The following is an 18,210-nucleotide window of genomic DNA, read 5'->3' on the forward strand; positions in this document are numbered from 1 at the left end:
AGGTGACAAAGAATTGTAAAACTTAGTATTGGCAATGCCATTTTACAGAGGAAAAGTCAGGCTTTTTGCCTCCTCCTTTCTGTGGAGAATGGAGGGAGAAGAATGTGGGAGCTTCCTGGCTTACTAGGACAATTGGGTCATCTACTCATAATTTAACTATGGTTTTCTGGAAGGACTGAGGCCACTACTTGCTAGAGTCTAGACAACAAAGTAGACAAAGGTTATTTGAAAACTTCCTCTTCCCCTTCAATAAGATCCTTTAGGAGACAATGTTTACATACCCTGCACTGATTATAACTCTTCCTCCCCTCCTGGAGTCCTGAGAGTGATGTATACCTCTAGACAAAAGGATCACGAGCCCACTCCCCCTTGCTTGAAAAACCTACATTCTGGAACTATTTCCTTATCCTAAGCTAAAACTTTTCACTGTGTGGCAACGACCCTAGAATATTTGGAAATGTCTTTAATATATAAAATGACATTTATCACTACTGTGTTAATATGTAAAATGATATTTATCACTATTGTGTTACCTTGTAAGTTTTAATATGTAGGAATGTTTTTTTCTTTTAATAGATCCTATAGATAAATGTTGTAAGCTTGTTAGTAATTGACTATTGTGTCATACTACCCCTCCTTTTCCCCCATCCTGTATGTGATCAAGTCTATATAACTAGCCTCAGAGCTATATTCGAGGCTGCACGATTTGGGTTAGCTATACCCCATGTAAGTCATATGTGGTCACCTTATTAATAAATCTCTTCCTAAAACTTCTTCTGTATCCTGCTTTGGTGTCTTTACGTAACCCGCGGAATCAAGGTATGCTACTTTATAATACATACCCCCTCATCTCAAACACACAGTTTAAAAGAAATTCAACTAATAATTACAGATTAAAGAAAATATGGCTTAGCCTCAGAACTTGTTAAAATTGTGAAGAGTTTAGTTACTAAGTGCTCTCAATGTGTATCAGCAGTGTATGTGGCCACCAAAAAAAAAAAAAAAAAAGCTGATATTGAAGTGGACAGTATTAACAGAAATATATACTTTGATAAAGGGACCAACTGATTGTTGGGCCTTCCTAAATAAGTCAATCAAGGTGATTGCCTGTGAAGAGTACCATCTAAGGCACTTCAGATGTGCTCCTCAACCTTGTGGTCAAAAATGAGCACGTTGGTGCTTGTATTAATCATAGGACCCTTCTCTTCCCTTAGCCTCAGCAGACTGAGGGAATAACTGACAGGGATTGCCAATAAACTTAAAAGCAGCCTGGTACAAAAGAGGAAAATGGGGCTCATCAAATTTCGTCTCTTAGCTTATTGAACTGAAGGAGAGCAGAATTTGCCACCCCAAAAATGCCTCTGGCAATTTATTATTTAGGGCTGATTGTTTTTAAGAAACAGAAAACAGGAGAAGTTCTGAAAACAAAGAAGTTAGCCTTTGTAAGAGGCATTTACGTGTATAAGGGAAATCTCCATTTGTAAGAGTGTCTCCCCCTGGGAACCAGGAAGAGGAGGATGATTAAACTTCTAAAAGCTCTTATCAATGAAGAAGGCAACAACCTTCCTCTTGTTCACTGTACTGTTACAGATATTCTCCCCTAACTAGCTCCCCACCCCCAGCACCTTCCTTTTATCATTATCTAAGGATAGTATTTAATGTGATCACTTGTGCCCTTTCAGAAAGTTATTCAATTATCTTGGGTCTCTCCTGTAAATATAGGAGGTATACATATTTTTAAACTTCTGGATGGTTATCCCCCGTTAACCTTTTATTATAGGGTGGTTTCAGCTGAGAACCTATAAGAGCACAAAGAAAATAATTTTTCTTCTCTATAGAATGTAGCACTAGCAAGAGAAAGGGACTGTTAGCAATGGAATATGTGGCTGAAGGCATAGAGTGAATAGGGCTGGGGGTATACTCAGAATCAAGTAGTACAGTGGAAACCAGATGTGATTATGACAAAAACTATGTGGTAGATGTTGGGCAAACAAGTGTGTTAGGCTTGCTCACTTGTACTTTGCTTGACTGGGGCATGAGCACTGGGCAGCACCATGTATATACTCTATGCAAGGTCACAAGTTCTTGCCCTCAGGGCGGCAGATTTTAGATTGCCTGCCACCATAGGGTGGGGCCATTTTTTTTGCTATTGTTTGCCAGAGAGGGGGTTTTCTCCACAGGTCTGTTTGCTCCTTGGCCCTGAGAGAGAGAAGTGTTTTTCCTTGCTTGCTTGCTTGTCCACCCTTGCGAGACTCCAATAAATGGAATGGCCCACAATTTTCCATCTCCACAGGTCCTTTACTGTCTCCACAAATCCAATGTGAACCTGCATGACCATGACTGGCCTTACATCTGGTGCACCTGGCAGAATTTTAATCAGATTTGTATGGAGCTGCCAATAACCTTGAAGGATGGAATAGAGGAATGGGTGTTTTTTACAACCCTGCAAGAGGAAACCAAGAGCTTTATGTGAGAAGCTGCCTGAGAATGGAAGCTCTAGGGTTAACTGCAGACCAAGTAGCAACAGTGGCTTGAACTGAAAAGGTCACTGGAGAAAGAGCTGCAGGTCCGAGAACTGCAGGTCAGGCTACAGGCTGATAACCAGTGATGGCTTGAACTGGAGCGAGCTCTGGAGAAGGAGGCTGACTCTTCTCAAGAGCTGCAGTGTGAGATGCAAGATGAAGTTGCCATCTGCAGACTGAGAGACCCAGTTAGTGATTGCCCAGAAGATAAAAATCCAGCAGCCAAGAGTCCCACAGGGGCAGGCACAGCCCCCTCCACCGTTAGTGGAGTGCTCTGTGGTCTATCCTAACACCCAAGCAGAGCTGATGCAGTTGGGGTAAAATTTTGGGAGAAATCTACTGAGCCCATGGTAGCCTGGTTGCTGTGGTTGTAGGACATAGGGAGTGGATGGCATCATGCTCTCCAGAACAGAGATGGAGAAATTGGCTGCCATTACTATTCACTCCTCCATAAGGCAGCATCTTCAGAACTACTATGACAACCCAGGAAACCATACCCTATTAGAATGGGTGATGGCCTTTATTTGTACAGTCTGGCAGAATGGTGGAGACTTGCCAGGAGCAGTGAGTAGCTGGCATTGCTACAGTGAGCTAGTAAACGTCTTTCAGGAAGTAGGTATGAAGAATGCTGCTTTCAACCCAAGGTCCTGTGGGACAGATGAGGAAGTGTTTATAGCAGGGTTGACAGACCTCATTCTCTGCAGTAACCCATCAACCCTTTTTGGGTCAATAGTGGCTATCTTGGGCCCCTATGTGGGGTAGCCCAACAATGCAGTTATGCAGGTCATAGCAGATTTGGGGGAGCTGGAGGCAGCACAGGATCATAAAGCAGTGAGGGTTGCTGCTTATACTTTCTCCTCCCCCCCAACTAACAAGGAACATGAGCCTGTAAAGGTTACCTGAACACAGATGTGGGTAGATTTGATTGCAGCTGGGGCAGATAGGGAGAAATTGGATGGCAGGTCTAATAAAGTCCTTTTAGAGGTTTGGTGGCAACTTGAGCCAGAACAGAGATTCCAGGCACTGAGACAAAAGACCCCAATAACTACCAATAAAGCAATTGGTGTACAGGTGGCACAGTTACAGGATTACTTGTTGGAGACAGTTGTGGGAAAAGAGGATCCTTCCCAAGACCTATTGTTCCTGTTTGAATAGGGGGAAGGCTGAGAGACCTGCATAACAGGGATGGGTGGGGATGCTTGAAGCCCCATGTGAAATTGAAAATCCATTGATCACCTTCTAATGTGCAGCAAGTGTTGGCATTAGAAGATAATAGAAGCTCTTTTGCAGCAGCAGCAACAGATAGAACTATCAAGGTGGCACAGGCCTCAAATGTGTTTGATCCCGTCAGGCCCTGTAAGCTTGCTGAGGAGTCTGGATAGGGCTTGTGGCAATGGACAGAGCACTTATGAAAGGTGCTGAGGCCCATTAATAAAGATCTGCATGCCTAGTTGCCTATAATGGACCTTTACCTTGGTGATTTGTAAAGACAGCTGGGCTGTCTATCATGGACTGATCATTCAGTAGTGTAATATTCTCTTGGACTGCCACCAGAGTGGGGCACTGGCTCCCTTGTTATATGGACATGCTAGGTTTGGACAGTATAAGGGACCTTGATGAGGGGTTCCTAGCTCCAGTGGAGGCCCTCCTGCCCAAGAAAGCTGCTCTGGTCCAGTTGCAGAGATGCACCAAGGATGTATTACAGTTTCCGTGGACATACCCCTCGACTATGCAGGCCCTCCCACCTACTGTGGGTTAGGGGACTAGAGATAGGCCTTCCATTTAGCGCCTTGGGCAGGGTGCTCAGGGAGACATTGTGAATGGCACTTTTGTAGTTGTTGTGATTTTATAACTCGTGTTGTTGCTGTAGTCTGTTTATGTAATGTACCTCACATAGGGACCATCACAGAAGATACTTGTCATGTAGATTGTGAAGTAGGCAACCCTAAAGGGGTGGAATATTGGGCAAACAAATGTGTTAGGCTTGCTCACTTGTACTTTGCCTGACTGGTGCATGAGCATGTGGCAGTGCCACCTGTGTATATTCTATGTAAGGCTGCAGGTGCTTGTTTTCAGGGTGGCAGATTGTAGATTGTGGATTGCCTGCTGCCACTGGGAGGGGCATCTTTTTTCCTGTTGTTTGCTGGAGAAGGAATTTTCTCCCCCAGCCTGTTTGCTTGTCAGCCCTGAGAGAGAGAAGCAATTTCCCTACCTGCTTGCTCATCTGCCATTGTGAGACTCTAATCAATGAAATAGGCCACCATTTTTTGGCTCCACCATTCCTTTACTGTCTGCCCAAATCCAGTGTGAACGTGCATGGCCATGACCACCAGCCTTACAGTAGACAAAAGAAATATTAAGCTGATGATATACTACTGGACAAAGAAAGAGACATAATGGGCACAAAATGCAGAGGATTGCTGAGTCATAGTAGTGCCAAAGACCTATAAACTTTATCTGCCAAGGGGAATTGACCAAAAATTCCTGGGTCCCCAGAAACTGATCATATACTTAAAAAGACATCTGCAGTTACTCCAGATAAGCTGAATGACCTTTGCTCTTTGTAACCAAAGAACTTAATAAGAACCCACACCTACATCTAGCCTTGGCCATGACACTTCAAGAGCAGTGGATAGAGTGGAGTGTGGGACTGGAGTACAGAGAGTCCAGGATGGAGGATTTGAAAGCAGTTACTATGAGAAACAGCTGAAGAAACTGGAGAACCATTTAGCTCAAAGACAAAAAGAATCTGGAATACTGAAGAGCTTTTGGGTGTGAGAGGGATTTTACTTATTCTATGACACCCTGTATAAGGACAACAGCTGTGATAGGCTTGCTCTCTGGTTTACCAGCTGCGAGCACTTTGTGCAATTAGTGCATGTGCAGTGACAGCACTAAGGATGTAAGGGCTTCCCCTCAGGGGGGATGAAATCAGATTGTGCTCCTGCCTCAGACAGGTGCAGTTTGTTTCCTGATCCCTTGACCTCCACTGTGAAAAGCAGGTGTTCCTTTTTTTTTTCTTCTTCTTCTTTGGCTTTGTCTGCCTTTGTGAGCCTCCAATAAAGTGGTATGGCTCACTGTTTTCCAGCGCCACAGTTTCTTTACCTTATGGCCAAATTCAATGTGAATCTGGATGGTTACAACTTTACATCTTAGAACTAGATCTGGGAGAAATGGGCAGAGTTAAGAGGTGGGAGATTCTGGTTCAATAAAAACATTCCAGAAGCTGTTTCAGATGACAGGGAATGCCGAAGGAATAAGTCAATTTCCTATTTTGGAGATATTTAAGTAGAAGCAGGTGACCACTAGGTAGGGATGGTGATTTTTCCTTTGAATTGAGGAATGCTTTACTACATATAAGACACTTTCTGCTATATTAGCTTAATCTTCCTGACAACCTGTTGTGACAGGCTTTTTTATTTGTACAGATGAGGAAGCTGAGGCTCAGAGAGGCATGATAAACAGCAGGGCACCTGCAGTTACCTGTAATGGAGTACACATGAAAACATTTTAAAGGCTGTATTTGGGAAATCCCAGCTGATCAGGCTAATAGTTCTCTAGTTGTCCTTTTTTAAATTAATCTTTATGGTGCTGAATATATTTTCAAATATACTAAAAATGTGTTCTCTGCTCAGTCTCACATGAAAACTTATGTTCTTCTCTGCATCTTCTGAAAATGAGACCAATTAATACATTCCTTGCATAGATACAGAAGGTCCGTGGGTGCAGTTTGTACAAACACGCCTAGATGTACATTTCACATAAAAATAGTTTTGCTCTCCATTTGCCTGAGCCTATTCCCCACCCTCCTTTCAGATTTTGTGTACTTGGCTTCTTAGAGGAAAGGCGTATGTTTACTTGTTGGGATTGCTAGTTATCGATCTCTATCACTAAACCCTGCAAAAGAATTAAAAGAAGAATGAGTAAATTACCACTTTTAGTGAAAACTCTTTGAGGACACACTGTACATTAATCTCAGCTTTGTTCACTTCATTCACCTCCCCATCTTTAATTTAAAACTAAAAAAAAAAACAAAAAAAAACTATACACAAACCATATCACTAACACAGTTCTAATTGGGTTATCTTCACCATAGGTGCTGACTGTTATATTTTCTTTTGGGAGATAGTAGAAATATCACTTCATCAAACTATGTAATCTAGTAAGGGATGAATGATACAGAGACTCCTGGATCTGGGACAAAGGGCTTTTGGTTTGTTGGTGGTGACATATTCTGCGATGCCATGCTTGACATTTAACTTAATATGCTGCTTAGGGGAAAAAATTACCAGCCTTATATTGTGGGTTTATTAGTCCTCCCCTTTCCATTCCAATTCTCAAATATTGGGATAGAAACTGATTGGAATTGACAGCAGACATTGCTTATGAAGTGATATATTATACCCATTGTTTACATACAAATGTGCTTAGAAAAAGCTTTGGTGGTAGATCTAAATAAGGTTTATAGAAGACAAGGGAAGTCCTTGAATTTATAAGGACTTTATTAGGTAATGTTTTTCTATGTTAATAGAAAGTTGTAATTTTCGGTTTAATATAGTGACTAGAAATGATGAACAATTTCTCAGTTAATCACATCTAGTTCTGAAATATATTATGATCAAGGGACCAAGAGCTGTGGAGGAGTAGAACTGTAATCACGTGACAAGGATTTGAGGATTGAATCTGCAAACCTGAATACAAGAAGTGACAGAAAAAGAGGCAAATTTCTTTGCTCAAAAGACCAAACTTCATCCTAAAGGTAGAATCAAGCTTTAAAAATCTCACATGGACTTCCAATTCATGAAGCAAATCCTTTTTAAAACTGTTTGAAGGCAACTTACTTTTTCTTTTCTTTCTCTCTTTCTTTCTCCTTTTCTTTCTCTTTCTTCTTTCTTTCTTTCTTTCTTTCTTTCTTTCTTTCTATTGACTTTAGTGATAGAGGAAGGGAGAGAGAGAGAGAGAGAGACAGAGAGAGAGGCAGAAACATTGAGCTGTTCCAGTATGTGCCCTGACCAAGGATTGAACTGGCAACCTCTGTGCTTCACGATGATGCTCAAACCAACTGAGCTATCCAGCCAGGGCACAACTTACTTTTTCAAAGAATCCTATAATAAACGAAATAAGAACTATCACTGTTCCTCCAATTGTGTTTGGATTTTCCAGTAATATTGAAGTTTCTTAAAACAAGGGACAATTGCCTTTTAGTACTTTGAGGATTCAATTACAGTTTAGATCAGCGGTTCTCAACCAGTGGGTCGCGACCCCGACGCGTGTGTTTCTGAAGATGTCTACAGAGAGATGAGTTTCTGTACTGGAATCACCCTCTATTAATCCTTAAATTTAGTGGGTTCAGTAATAGTTCAAGTACCTGGTCTCCAATGGTATGTTGCTATTCAAGACCCAGCTATTATGCAGATGAACTGAATCCTGTGTACTTGTTGGAGGAGCTGGAGTGGCTGGGCTGGGCTGGCTGCGGGTAGTCATTGATCGTCTCTGAAGAGAATCTGCTGCAGTGGGTGGCTTCCTGGCACAGGTGCAGGCGTGAGGAGGTGGCGGTGGTGGTGGGAGGGGTCTGAAGGTGAACTGGTTGTGTGGGCTGCTCTGCATCTCTAAAGAGAAGAGAAGAAAAACACAAAATAGAGACTTAATCTCCCACTTGGTAGTCAAGAAAACACAGCTTGTCAGACTTCACATTTTAGAATAATATAACCTGTGAGGTGTGGAGAGAGTTAAGTTCAGTCTATCTGTAAAAATGTCACTTGACTTTCCAAAACACGTACCCACATGCTCATGAAATGTAAAACATTCACAGTTGCATTTACATGTAAATTCTTCAAGGCTATTGCAGCTAAAAAGTAAATGAGGCCGCCTTACACAATTTGTCATCGTTTCTGCTACTGAACAAATAAATCATCAACAAGACACAGAGTTACAGAACAGAAGTGAGCCGATTTCCATCAGTTGCAAATGTCTCACTTTGGAAAATACCAGTGAAAGGCACAAACTTATTGCAAGGCAAACCATTCAACACTTCCAATAAAACTATAAGGCCACCTTCTGGCTTTACCTCCAAAAAGTATGCTAGCCTGCCTACACGAGAGCAAAACATACATTAGCAAAGAAGCTCACAAGTGCGTAACTCAACCACTTGAAACCACTCTCTTTGCTAGCCCCCATACTCAGAATGCCACTTGTAAAAATAGGTTGAAAGGAGCTTGTTCAGGTTATTAGATATATTTCCATGGTCACACAAAGCACAGTCTGTACCCCAAGGCCACCACTGCACATAAGAGCTCTGCCATATTAGCAGAAGCTTAGGCAGCAGGGACATTATTTTTTCTGCCTGTTTGCAGAGAGGGAAGCCTGGGACAGTGGTCCTCAGACTTCTGTTATTGCTACTGTTTGGTATTTTTCCATTGTTTTTGTGGCAGGCAGGAGTAAAGACAGTGAGTTAGAATTTGTCCCATGAGAAATACTCCAATTAAACCCTTTTGAAGAGAAATTGCTATGGTAGCTGATAGCCACCTCTCTTCCACAGGAGAAACATAATAGATGTCAAGTGATTTCCTGTAGCACCAGCACGTTCTGGATAAACTCTATGAACTGCATGGCTTTGCCACCTCCCAAATGACCTGGAGCTGAAAAAGCAGAAAGATGCCAGAGGTTTCTGATGCCTAGCAAAGGGCTCAGCTGTATTGTTGGGAGACATCCTTTGTGATGGCTGATCACGGGGGAAAAAAAATCACTTCTTTCAGTCTTTCCACTTTGAACTTGATTTTAAACATATTGGTATGGTTTTCATATTTTAAAGTGATACTAGTCCCCCAAGAACATGACAAATTCTTGATCGTATTTTCTAGTATAGGTGGCTCTCCCTTTAAATGAACTTGCTATATGAAAAACAGAATTGTACAAAAGATAGATAGGGAAGGGAGTGAAGATCATTCATTTTATGCAAAGAATTTATTTATATAGTTAGTTACCCTTGTATATTTAAAAGGAACTAAAATGCCTCATGAATTTTCTAAATTACCTCCATTATTCCAGGCCCAGCCCAAACCCCGCATCCACTACAAAAATCATTGCAAGGACTTAATATTCCACTATTTTTTAAAACCTCTGGTCATATACTCATAACAATAACCAGAAGCATGCTTTCCATCCTTGAGACTCAAGCATTGATTGAATGCTGGAACCCAATGGACCTTGAAGATCTTCTCATTTAGTAGATGAGAAAAGTGACACCCAGAGAATTGCTTGTCTAGGGAAACTTGGTAAGTAAGTGGTGTGGTTTAGATTAACACTCACATCTCCTGACTATCTGGCCAGAGCTCTATTTACTTACTATATTGCAGATCTCTGTAATGAGTTGTCTTTTCACCTCCTTAACATTTAGACACAGAATCGTCCACATTTTCTGGATTTCTCACTTATGACATACCACCTTGCTCTGCAGTAATTTGTTTATAAGTGTGCTTACTTCTTAAATAATATCTCCTTAAATTTAAGGATAAAGGCAGTGTGGCGTCATGCTATGCAACACAGCAGAGTGAAACAAAGCACAGAATTTGGGGATATGATAAACCTGGGTTGGATTTCCACCTCTGCCATTCTGAAACTCTAATCCCTTGTTTGTAAAATGGATATGATAATTTTTTTTTTACTAACAATCAAGTTTAATTTGTATAAAATGTGCTTGAACATATTTGTTCATTGAATGAGTAGAAATAAGACTTGAGATAACCACAGGGGGTCGACTAGTTCAGCCCTTGTCCTATTTTCTTCATTTTACAGATGAGGAACTCCAGGCTCAGATGGTGAAGTGATTTGGTCAGTCATTCCACATGTGTGAATCTACCTGCCAATGTCTGATAATTCCCAGCCCAATTCTTTTTCCATTACACTATTCTAGAAAATAAATGATTCTTTTATTTGTATTATAAATTTGACTCCATAGTTTAGAATGTTACAGCATCCCATTGATATCTCATGTTTTTGTCTTATCTTCCAAAATAGACTCCATGTATCTTAGAACAAGATCATCTGCTTTTATTGTATGCTGCACAACACTTAGCACTGTAGAAGCACAGAGTAAGATTCCTGAAAACTTTTATTGATAGAAAACTATTATTTGTTTCCCTGAACTATGGGACCTAGAGTACCATCCTCAATGTTCCTTTGGCATCTTCATTCTGATGTAGCCACTGGATATATATTTGATAATTCACAGAACAGTAGGGTTCCCCCTTGAAGGCTTTAGTGAAATCTGTCCCAGCTCCACAGGCAAGAACAATGATATGCTGAAGAGGTTGCTTAAGATCCTGCCCTTCCAAGATATGGAGAGAGTGTCAGTGACACACTGTACAGCTCTGCTATATAAATCCACAAACTTAATGACACAGGGAAGGGAAGCAAAGGTGAGAGTCCAGAGTTAGAAGAAGAAATCAATTTTGGGTCTTGGGGTTAGAACACCTCCAAGTGATACGTATGCTATCTATTATTTTAATCAGCAATGTTTCTCTCAGCAGTTGTTTAAAAGAAAGCTTTGACGCATTACGTGTTCAAAAAAAATCATTCATCATCTGGATTTACCACTTGCTACATTTCCTCAAAATCTTTGCAACTCACTTATTACTGTGAAAAAATGATAAAAATTCTCTTCATCTAAAAGCACAATCATGTTATTATTATAAAATATTACATCATTTCTGATTCAGGTAAAACTGCTTTGTATAGTCATTTTGATTATATATAGATATGTGTTGGTGTGTCTTGATTTATATCTATTTTATTGAGTAGTTTTGTTTTGTTTCCACATTTTAAATATGCAGAAGTTTCCCTACTTGTTAATATTTTCTGTGAAAGCTTTCAGAATAATGCATTGTTGCACTGAGTGGAATACATGCTGACCTTAAGTCCTTACAAAATGCAAATTACCTCAGCTTCATTCTCTTTTTACCCTCAGGAAAGATGGAGAATGCACTTGTTCCTTCCCAAATGAAGTAATTTAATCCTTGGGCTCCATGAAATAGGATTTCCCAATATTAAACACTAATGAAAAATACATTAGGGATCAGTTTCAGGGGCTCTAGAAGACCAGTTCTAAGGGTTAAGAGTCACATGCACTCAGTTGCAAGTGTATCTGGCAACAATACATTTCTGTGCCCAAGAGAAAGATGCAAAGGAGAAGGGGGGAATAGTGATTATGCAAATATGGATGCCCAGACATAGTTATAAAGCCTTCTGAAAGTAAATTAAGTTTTCAGATGGAAAGGTTCAATTCACATAATATGCTTGGATAAGAGCCAGTTTCAGGTTTGAGGTGCTAAAATATCTTGGTAAGAAACTCTTTCCTGGATATTGGGGGGGGTAGAGTTATTCCTTCAGACCTTATATTCAAATTCCAGACAATTTAGGTGGATGGAGCTGTTAATAGAAGCATGAGTCTTCAAAAACAACACTGCCCTTTTCTCCAAAAAGTAAAGAGGAGAAGAAAACCATCAGGCACTGCTTTCTCTTTCTTTCGCAAATGAACCTTATTTTGCATCATGTGTCAGAAAAATTTTTCAACAGAACTTAGAGTATGTCTCAGAAACACCTTGTAGGAACTTACCAGAGTGTCAGTAGGATTCTTGCCCCTTTTATTTCTTTTTTAAAGAAATATTATTTATTGATTTGAGAGAGAAACAGAGAGAGAGAGAGAGAGAGAGAGAGAGAGAGAGAGAGAGAAACACTGATCTGTCCTTTCACTCATTCATACATACATTAATTTACTCATGTATGTGCCCTGACCAGGGATCGAACCCACAACCCCAGCACACATGGGAGGGCACTCCAACCAACTGAGCTATCTGACCAGTGCTGCTACTTTCATTTATTTTATTAGTACATACAGTCAATTCAGCTATAAGGCAATGTTTGCATTTCTAAAATTCATGGCACTGGGCAAAATCACACATGAGCAAAGGGCTTATGGGAAAATGGGGTTGGGACACATAACCTGAATTCTGCATGTGAAAGTGGGTGTCAGAACTTAATATTGCTTTTATTGATAGAACACTATTATTTGTTTTATTATGTGAAATGGTGGAAGGGGAATTATCTGCCTCAGACAGAAAATTCTAACACTGGATGTGGATAGGTAAATCTTCCAACACATGTTGTGAACTAAGGTAGCTGGTGTAGACTTCCAATGCATGCATGTATATGTGCCTTTTGTGTATTCCCCTGTGATTTATTCTGCTGTATGCAGTTTTCTGACTCACTTTTTATTTTAATAGATAAAGTCCCACATATGCAAATAAAAATTTGCGTTATGTTCAAATTATTCTCAAATATACCAATAGACTAGAAACAAGTTAATATTTTCAAAACAAGCTTTGTAGTATAACTAAATAATTTCCTGTATGTATCAAAAATAAATTTTTCATTAATACAGTAATAAGAAATAAATAAAAAAGAGGAAATAAAGCATTGTTTTTTAAAAAATTTTGACCAAGTAGACACATGCCTAGTTTTCCCCAGATCTGTAGTCTTCATCAATCATTCTTTCTGTAGTGACACTACAATACCTTCCAAATTACTGTTTTCCCAAAATTACTGTGCAGTGTATGTTGCCAAAAGGGACACATGTGATCCTATAGTTCTATAAAAAGGTCAGAGGGAGACGGAAAACATGTCTGCACTGTTTTGGACCGTAGTCTGTGTTTCATTATCCCGCCAAAAGGGAGATAGTTCAACAATACTTTCTCTATAACTCTGGAAGAGTGAAAGTCCTAAAAACTGAGTTTTACTTTCCTAATTCATTTGGAGGCACAGCTTGATCTGAACTGATATGAGAAGATGGTGTTTATTTAATTTAGTGAATTTTCATATATTTAGTTGTGGAAATATTGATGTGTTTTGTTAAGGAGTGATGGCCCACATCCCAAACTGGTGTCATGTTATACACCATACATGCATTATGTTACATTTGTAAAATTTGAAAAATTCTAAATTATGAAACAAATGGACCCCAAAGGTTTTGGATAAGGAATTATGGAATTGTATTAGTATTCCACCTCTCTGAACTCTTATGAGGGAATATTAATTAATGCTCATGAAGACCTTGGTAATCTACATGAACAAAGAACATCAGGGCACCAAAGGTTACTGCCCTAACTACTTATATCAAGTCTCTCAAGCCAATTATAAGCCTTTGGTTCCTTGGGTTGCTTTTCTGAGCTCTTTTTCCTTCTAGGCAGGAAAGGAGATTAAAAAAGAAGGTTTAAAAAGAACAGAGAGACGTTTATTATTAATATTAACTATTACAACGAATTCTAAGTGTATATTACTACTTAAAAATACTTTCTTGTCACAAGGAGCTTTCACAGCTCGTGAAGTGGTAGTTTATAAACTTGCACATTATGGCTAATATCCATGAACTTGATAGTATTCAGTGATCATCAAATTAGTTTTAAGTGTATCACGATATGAACATTTCTGTTCTCAACCTTATAATTATCATCAGAGGTTCAAATAACATGAAATGTAAGAAAATTGATTTTCAGAAGAAAATTGAGTAAACAGGTATGCCTTATCACTTTCTGGTTAAAATAACATTGCTTGAATATGAATATACCAATATTAATATATTCTTTTTTTAAAGAGAGGGAGGGAGATGGGAGGGAGGAGGATAAGGAGGGGAAGGAGAGGGAAGCATCAACTCCCATATGTGCCTTGAACAGGTAAATCTGGGGTTTTGAACTGGCGACCTCAGCATTCCAGATAGATGCTCACTATCCATTGAGCCACCACAGGTCAGTCCATTAATATAGCTTTAATAAAAGCAGATTCATTAGTTAAGTCAACCACTGTACTGAGAAACAAAGTCTATTAAATAGCTAATGTTTAATAGATATCTGTGTGTATGTACAGGTATGTGTATGAGCAAGATACAGACAACAACAGAAAAGAGGCAGAGGAGGCAGACACAAAGCAGAGAATTTGCAATTAAAACAGATGACTGCAGAAGAATCGCAGAAGCTCTGGGGGAAAGCTGGCAATAAATCATAACACTTTCCCGGTTACATGATTTCAGTCTGGTTCTGGATAACTGCACTGTGCCTGGCTCCTAAGCATCACAATATTATGTACTACCTTTGAGATTGCAAAGAACATCCCTTTGAAGACTCTGAATGACCCTCTTACTAAGCCAGAAAGTAAGAGAGTATACTCTATTAATTTTTGTCAGTTAGGCTGATCTTTGTTACAACCACTAGAAATAAAGGTCAACACTGAAGCATCTACACTCTTTTGACATGTTTGTATTGAAACTCGTATTTGCACTTCATTCTCTCCATAATCTGATAGTTATCTTCAAAGGATGTGCTGTTCTACCTCCAGAAAGTCAAACCTTTCTATTCTTAGGTCTCATTAACTTCTTCTTTTTGTTCTCCAGTGTGTAGTAAAAGCATAACAGTGAGCAAAATCCACAAGACAACCCTTCCTTAACCCATGTCTCCCTGTCTCCATTATAGGGGTAATCCTACTCAGCTGTGTTGGCTTTACCCAGTGCAATTAGCCAATCTTCACTATAATAGTCAATATTCCTGCCAATAAATAGCTGGTCTGTTCACTCAATCAACACTCTAATATAGATTAAAACAAACAACTAGGACTTCACAAACAAACAAACAAACAAAAAAAAACAAAAACACAAAGGACTCTGGCTAAATACTGTTTGGCTTAAATTACTGAAGTAAATGTTCAAACTACCTAATTTTCTTTGTTGTAAAAATATAGAAAGAACACATTTTTGCTTATATTTTAGAGTAGTTTGGCAATTAAAAAAAAAGAGAAAAATGTATTACCTATTCATTTTCTTAGTTAGAATGGCAAAGAACTCTATTTATGGCACACTTTGGAAACTTAAATGTCAAATTCTAAATAATAATGAAACTCGACTACAGCCTGTACCCGTGTACTAAAATTAATTCAAAATGGATCAAAGACCTAAATATAAGACCTGAAACAATAAAGTACATAGAAGAAGACATAGGTACTAAACTCATGGACCTGGGTTTTAAAGAACATTTTATGAACTTGACTCCAATGGCAAGAGAAGTGAAGGCAAAGATAAATGAATGGGACTACATCAGAATAAAAAGTTTTTGCTCAGCAAGAGAAACTGATATAAAAATAAACAGACAGCCAACTAAATGGGAAATGATATTTTCAAACAACAGCTCAGATAAGGGCCTAATATCCAAAATTTACAAAGAACTCATAAAACTCAACAACAAACAAACAAACAATCCAATAAAAAAATGGGAAGAGGACATGAACAGACACTTCTCCCAGGAAGAAATACAAATGGCCAACAGATATATGAAAAGATGCTCAGCTTCATTAGTTATTAGAGAAATGCAAATCAAAACTACAATGAGATACCACCTCGCCCCTGTTAGATTAGCTATTATCAACAAGACGGGTAATAGCAAATGTTGGAGAGGCTGTGGAGAAAAGGGAACTCTCATCCACTGTTGGTGGGACTGTAAAGTAGTACAACCATTATGGAGGAAAGTATGGTGGTTCCTCAAAAAACTGCAAATAGAACTACCTTATGACCCAGCAATCCCTCTACTGGGTATATACCCCAAAACCTCAGAAACATTGATACGTAAAGACACATGTAGCACCATGTTCATTGCAGCACTGTTCACAGTGGCCAAGACATGGAAACAACCAAAAAACCCTTCAATAGAAGACTGGATAAAGAAGATGTGGCACATATACACTATGGAATACTACTCAGCCATAAGAAATGATGACATCAGATCATTTACAGCAAAATGGTGGGATCTTGATAACATTATACGGAGTGAAATAAGTAAATCAGAAAAAAACAAGAACTACATGATTCCATATATTGGTGGAACATAAAAACAAGACTAAGAGACATGGACAAGAGTGTGGTGGTTACCAGGGGTGGGGGGAAGGAGGACGCAGGAGGGAGGGAGGGAGAGAGTTAGGGGGAGGGGGAGGGGCACAGAGAACTAGATAGAGGGTGACGGAGGACAATCTGACTCTGGGCGAGGGGTATGCAACATAATTTAATGACAAGATAACCTAGACATGTTTTCTTTGAATATATGTACCCTGATTTATTAATGTCATCCCATTAACATTAATAAAAATTTATTAAAAATAAAATAAAATAAAAATTAATAATATATGATATTAATTTACAACTAAAACCCATGGTTAGCCAAAACCTTTTTCACTATGGTCTTGAAGTAACCTCTATTATCCATTATGTATTGTAAAACATGAAATAGATAATTGCCCTGTTTTGTCTTATGCTGACAATGATGCTGTGGCTTCTATTATTAGGCAGTGAAGTATATCAAAAAGAAAATATAAAAATGTAATGATCCTTAAAAGTTCATATTTAGTTTACACCCAAACTAAAGTAGCATGTAGGTATTTCAATTATTTTCAATCCCCAAGGTCATTATTTATTTGCAAGTAGGTAATGGAAGGGTTATAAATTAATTGATAGTGAGTCATTTAATAAATTAATAATAAATATTCTGGAATTTTACTAAGTTTTCATTTTCAGAGCTTCATTTTTATTAGACTATTATAAATGATCACCCTATATTTGATAAAAAATGAATGGATTAAAATAATTGAAATGTTATTTATGAACCGTAGCTCAAGGTTTGAAGCACAAACCAAGAAAATGTAATGACTGCATCTAAAGTTCTAAGCTAAATATTTTTCAAATTAACATATGTTAAACAAAAGCAAAAGACAAAAACATCCTAGAAGATAAAAACAAAGCCTGGGATCTAGGGAAGTTTAGGAAAGATTTCAATCCCTCGACCCCAAACTTTTATTTTCAAATAAAGACTAAAAAAAGAGGTACTGATTATTAGTACCACCATCTAACCATCATTGTCTGGCTATTTGGTGAGAAAGTTCCTCCAAGCCCCAGCATGACTTTAGGAAAAAAGGGGACCCATGGAATTCCAGTGGAAAAGTGGAGATGAGCTCCAGTGCCTGTACTTGGGAATGAACAGGTACACAACCCACATCTGGGACAACAAAAAAGATGGCACTCATAACAGTATTAACAAGAATAAGGTGAGTCTCAAATGTCACCTGTGTTTTAGCCCATTGCTCTAGTTCAGCAGTTCTTTCGTACAGTATTCTTACACACCAATATTTGTTCTCACTTGGTAGGACAACAGAGGGCTAAAGTTTGCATATGATTTATTTTAAAACAGGTAAATGAAAGTGATGCCTGTCTTTGTGCTACATTTGCATGTGCTTTCTTTGATGGAATAATAAGGGGTGGGATTATGGCCAGTGCTAGGAACTGGGCACAATTCTGATCCTACTAACCATTTAATATCTGATTTCCATACACACATTCCTGATAAATGATTCTATACATACCCTGGTGATGATGAAAGTTTGGTTATTCCTTCCCAAAATAAAAAGATGGGGGGATTGGGAAAAAAAATCTTAGTATTCTCACAGGAGTATTTTACACATGTAGGTATTATTCAAATGTGCTGGGGACAAAGAAATTGAGAATTGGGATCTTACCATTTAATGGTAGAACACTACTGGCAGCCATCACCTTTCTGCCTGATATCCTTTGGGTTACTGAGGGAGTCTCCTAAGAAGTACAAGCTGG

General features: G+C 38.8%; 1 protein-coding gene across 4 annotated transcripts in view; it reads right to left on the minus strand.

The window, feature by feature from the left end:
- Positions 1 to 18,210, minus strand: part of TENM1 (teneurin transmembrane protein 1) — a 774,232-nt gene that overhangs the window by 488,091 nt on the left and 267,931 nt on the right. For 3 of the 4 annotated variants that reach the window (XM_066357037.1, XM_066357038.1, XM_066357036.1), the window contains exon 4: positions 7,891 to 8,131. In XM_066357037.1, the coding sequence (XP_066213134.1) occupies positions 7,891 to 8,131 (241 nt within the window). Of the gene's footprint in view, positions 1 to 7,890; positions 8,132 to 18,210 lie in introns of those variants that run through there. The other variant, XM_066357039.1, reaches the window with a different exon arrangement.

The sequence above is a fragment of the Saccopteryx leptura genome, chromosome X (assembly GCF_036850995.1).
Source record: "Saccopteryx leptura isolate mSacLep1 chromosome X, mSacLep1_pri_phased_curated, whole genome shotgun sequence".
Lineage (NCBI taxonomy): Eukaryota > Metazoa > Chordata > Mammalia > Chiroptera > Emballonuridae > Saccopteryx > Saccopteryx leptura.